The 4,201-nt window shown below is 52.7% G+C and overlaps 1 protein-coding gene across 2 annotated transcripts in view; it reads left to right on the top strand.

The window, feature by feature from the left end:
- The first annotated feature begins 825 nt into the window (after positions 1 to 825).
- Positions 826 to 4,201, top strand: part of GLTP (glycolipid transfer protein) — a 30,775-nt gene continuing 27,399 nt past the window's right edge. The window contains exon 1 of one of the 2 annotated variants that reach the window (XM_023200671.3): positions 826 to 1,089. In XM_023200671.3, the coding sequence (XP_023056439.1) occupies positions 987 to 1,089 (103 nt within the window). In that variant the 5' untranslated portion in view covers positions 826 to 986. Of the gene's footprint in view, positions 1,090 to 1,820; positions 2,030 to 4,201 lie in introns of those variants that run through there. The other variant, XM_023200609.3, reaches the window with a different exon arrangement.

The following is a 4,201-nucleotide window of genomic DNA, read 5'->3' as shown; positions in this document are numbered from 1 at the left end:
GTGAAGTTACAAAGTATAAATGGAGAGGATGTTTCTTGGAGTGTGTGGTCTGTGTAAATGGAGAGGATGAATGTGAAGTTACAAAGTGTAAAGGGCGTGAATGGCGAGGATGAAATGAAGTTGCAAAGCCATTCACATTCCTGTCATTGCTGAGGTGCTTTCATTTGATTTAGGTCTACAAATCAGCGTGGATCAGCCTTATGTTCCCTGCCTCCAGGCCCTATTCTTCTGCCTCACAACAGGTAACATCAGATTGTTGAGGGCAGACTGGACCCCAGATTTCGGGAAGTAGGAGTCGTCCAGCAGGGCAGTGGCTGAATTAGGTTGTGACTTCAGCAGTGTTTAACAGGTGTAAGGTCATTGAAGACGAAGAATCAATCAATCGAGCGTCCCCGTCGGTTGTAGCGAAAGAGAACCGTGACCAACAGGAGAGCAGTGTCCACCCAGGTCACTTGCGGTTATTGGGGGACAATTTTGGGGGAAACGGGGGTCCTGGGGAGCGTTGGCTGGGTGGGGCTGTAACCCGAGCTGGTGGGCGGGTTGTGAGCTGTGACCTGGCCCGAGCCGACCCGCCCGGGTTGGGGGGTGCCAAACCGGGGACGGCGGGAGGTACACCTGGCGAAGACTCAACTGGGAGCGGCTCACTTTGGCCCTCCCGGACCCACGAACCTGCGCGCCTCCTCTGCGTCCCGCCCCCGGCCGGCCCCTCGGCCAATGGCGGCGCGGAGACCTCGGCGGCGGGCGCGGATTGGGAGCCGGCGAGCGGGGGCGGGGCGGCGCGCCTGGCAGTTTAGGCGCTCGGCCGGGGGGGGCAGCGCTGAGCGCTTGGGTACCAGGGCGCGGTGCGGGCGGAAGTGGTGACGCTGGCGTCCCCGGAACCTGCGGCGGGCGGCTGTGACGGCCCCGGCGCTGACGGCGGCGGCCCGCGGGGCGGCGTGGACGCCCGCGGCGCCGGCTGGGGCATCACTGCGGGCCTCGACCCCGAAATGGCGCTGCTAGCCGAACACCTGCTGAAACCGCTGCCCGCGGACAAGCAGATCGAGACCGGGCCCTTCCTCGAGGCGGTGTCCCACCTGCCGCCCTTCTTCGGTGAGCCGGAATGGAGGGGGGAGGCAGCCTGCAGCCCCACACGCACCCGAATCCTTTCCCTTAGCATCCCCTAAACATCTCTGCCTTAGACATCCCCAAGTCCTGTTTCCTCAGGCACCCAAGATCCTCTTTACCTCCACTCACCCTAAAGTCTCCCTTTCCCGTACCACTCCCAAGTCCTCTCCCCTCTAAACATGTCACATCCTCCCTGTCCTCTCCAAATCCTCCCTCTCCCTAGACACCTCACAGTCCTCCATATCCCCCACATGCCCCCTGATCATCCGTCCCCCCAACACCCCTTACTCTTCCATCTCCCCTAGGCGTTCTCTAATCCACCATCTCCCCCAAAGACTCCTGCCCCTTCTTCCCCAAAGTGCTTCCTTCATCCCTGGCGCTTTCTGATGACTCTCAACTCCCTCACCTTACAATGAATTTCCCCATTTCATAAGCCTTCTCTTTAAACGCTTCCAGCCTCTCCCTCATGGGACCTAAGAACCCTTCCTTCTTCCCGCAGAATTCCCTCATTCCAGATCAAAGACTCCCGTCTCCCCCTCCAAGGGTAGGAAGCCTGGTGAGGCCGGGACAGGAAGGGTGTTTTGAAGGTGGAGTTGCAAAACTCCAGGGCCTCTTTCTAGGAGAAACCACCTTAAGTTTTTCCTCCTTTTAGGACGGGGGTGAGGGTTGTTGGGGGAGCTGTTTTGTGAGGTGACATCAGACATACAGAGCTTGGCACCAATTGCTCCCTCAGTTTAGGCTCTACAAGAGGAAGCCCCTCCCCTGTATGTGTGCTGAAGTTCCTGGACGCATTGGGAAGGCGGTCCACTTTCAGATCCTCTTCTCCCGCTCCCTCAGCGTAGCCCAGCCCAGCCAAGGCCCGGGATGGAAAATGGGAACCAGAAACCAGCACCACTGCCCCTGCCCTTTGCCTTTTGGGTCCCAGGTAAAGGGTGCAACCTGAACCTCTATTCTCCTCCTTCATGTGGGCTCTGTCCTGGCCTGCTGGTTCACTTGGTGGCCTTGCAGGAAGATACCAGCCCCCAGGGCAAAGTCCAGCTGAAACTCACAGACCTTAAGGCAGTCTGACTTAGTGGGCAATGAAGCTTGTTGGGGGTGGTAGTTCCCACAGTGTGTTGAGCTCTGGGATGGTTGTGGTTACCTGGAGTCTATAGTTCCCCTCCTTCACCTCTTGAGCCTCAGTGTCCCCAGCTGTGAAACGGGGATGCTAATCTCCTAGGCCAGCTGTGAGGAGTAGATGAGATGGTGTGTGTAAAGCACTGAGGCCGTAAGTACCAAATAGGTCTTTGCTGTAGGGGGTGTGGTTATGAGTTCCTGAATCCAGTTTCGGTTCCTTGCTAGAGTGATTAATCAGTGTTTAAGGGAGTGCAAATTGTCTGGTGTGTATGATTCCAGACCTGGGTAAGCAATCTGAGATCAAGGGCTTGGTCTTTTACATCCACTCTGTGTCCTCGGTGGCCAGAACAGTGCCTGGCACGTAGCAGACGCTCAGTCAATACTGCTGAATGCACAAAACTTTCTTATTATCAGTGTTACAGTCTTGAGATAATACTGACTGTCCAGGCAGGGACTTGGGAGCGAACCGGCCCTAGCATTGAAAAGTTGTTTAATTTTGTGACTGAGTTGTTGTTGTTGTTTTTTGCTTGCTTGTTTCCTCTTTGGTTCCAGGAATAGTTACAAGTCAGAGCCAGCTTGCCCTGGACAGGGATTCAGAATCCATTTAAGTCAGTGGTTCTCAACTGAGGGCAGTTTTGCCCCTCAGGGGACATCTGACAATGCCTGGAGGCGTTTTTGTCACAACTGTGTTGGGGGATGGGACATGGGGTGTCTTGTGGGTGGAGGCCAGGGAGCTGCTCAGCATCCTGCAGTGCACAGGACAGTCCTGCCGCAACAAAGAATGACCGAGCCCCAAACATCAGCGGTGTCAAAGGTGGAGAAACCCCAGGTTAACCTCTGTGGCTTTTTCTTCCCTTATTTTCAGTGAGTTTGCACATCCATTCTGTATTGGGGGTATCATCATTTGATGAAATTATCTGGCTGGTTTTGGAGGAAAGAGGGAAGTGGCAAGCCAGAGCCAGCAGTCCTCTGGTGCCAGGGCTAAAGAGCATCTCCTCCTCCCTTTCCCTGGTCTCAAAGGACCCTTGTCTTTGTTGCAATCCCTGTGCTGTGGGTGTCACATCTATTGACAGAAGTACCATTTACACAGAAGCCTCAGTGGGGTTGGTCCACAATGGGTTCACCACCACAGGGCCCTCTGCCCACCCAAGCTATTTACTGTTCACCAGAGAGGCTAATTCTTAGGACTCTAAAGAAAAAAAAAAAAGTGATAATTCATTTGAACCATTATTCTCTTCTCTGGGGGGAGTAGAATTGCTCCTGAGGGTTGAAGACTTAAGCTTTAGGAGGATTCTTCCACGAGTGACTTTTCTGTGGGACATCTGATCGAGATCATTTGTCGACTGTGATGCAAGGGCTTTTTTTAGATCTTGGGAGCATGTGGTCACCTGGATGATCTGGGTGGTGTGTGTGTCTCTTGAATGGAGCTGCTCTGGGGTGAGGGACACTAGGAGTCTGAAACACCTTGCAGTGACAGTTTCCTCCAAGTCAGGGATTTTTCACCATGGCACTGCCAACATTGGGACCAGATCATTCTTTGTGGTGGTGGTGGGGCTGTCCTGTGCATTGTAAGATGTGTAGCAGCATCCCTGGCCTCTACCTACCAGATGCCAGTAGCACCCCCTCCCCAAAAATATCCCCAGGGAGGCAAAATCACCTCTGAGAACCATAGCTCTAGATATAAATATGACTAAGAGCCAAAAGCTGTGTTTAAAAAAAGTATTTAATTCTTCAAGGAAGATCTGTCAATTGGAGGAAAACTGAGCAAATACAAATGATACATAAAAATCTCCCTGTCACTCACTGAGCACTTATTATGTGCTAAGTACTCTTTGTAGATTAGTTCACTTAATTGTCTGACAACATTTGAGGTGGAGTTTTAAAGAAAGAATCTCTGCTGGGATTTCAGAATATTTTCCTTCTACATTTACATCCATCTTTTTTTTTTTGTTTTTTTTTTTTTTTTTTTTTTTTTTTTTTT

This window comes from Piliocolobus tephrosceles, chromosome 10, assembly GCF_002776525.5.
Source record: "Piliocolobus tephrosceles isolate RC106 chromosome 10, ASM277652v3, whole genome shotgun sequence".
NCBI lineage: Eukaryota > Metazoa > Chordata > Mammalia > Primates > Cercopithecidae > Piliocolobus > Piliocolobus tephrosceles.
This window is presented reverse-complemented; position numbering and strand designations above follow the sequence as displayed.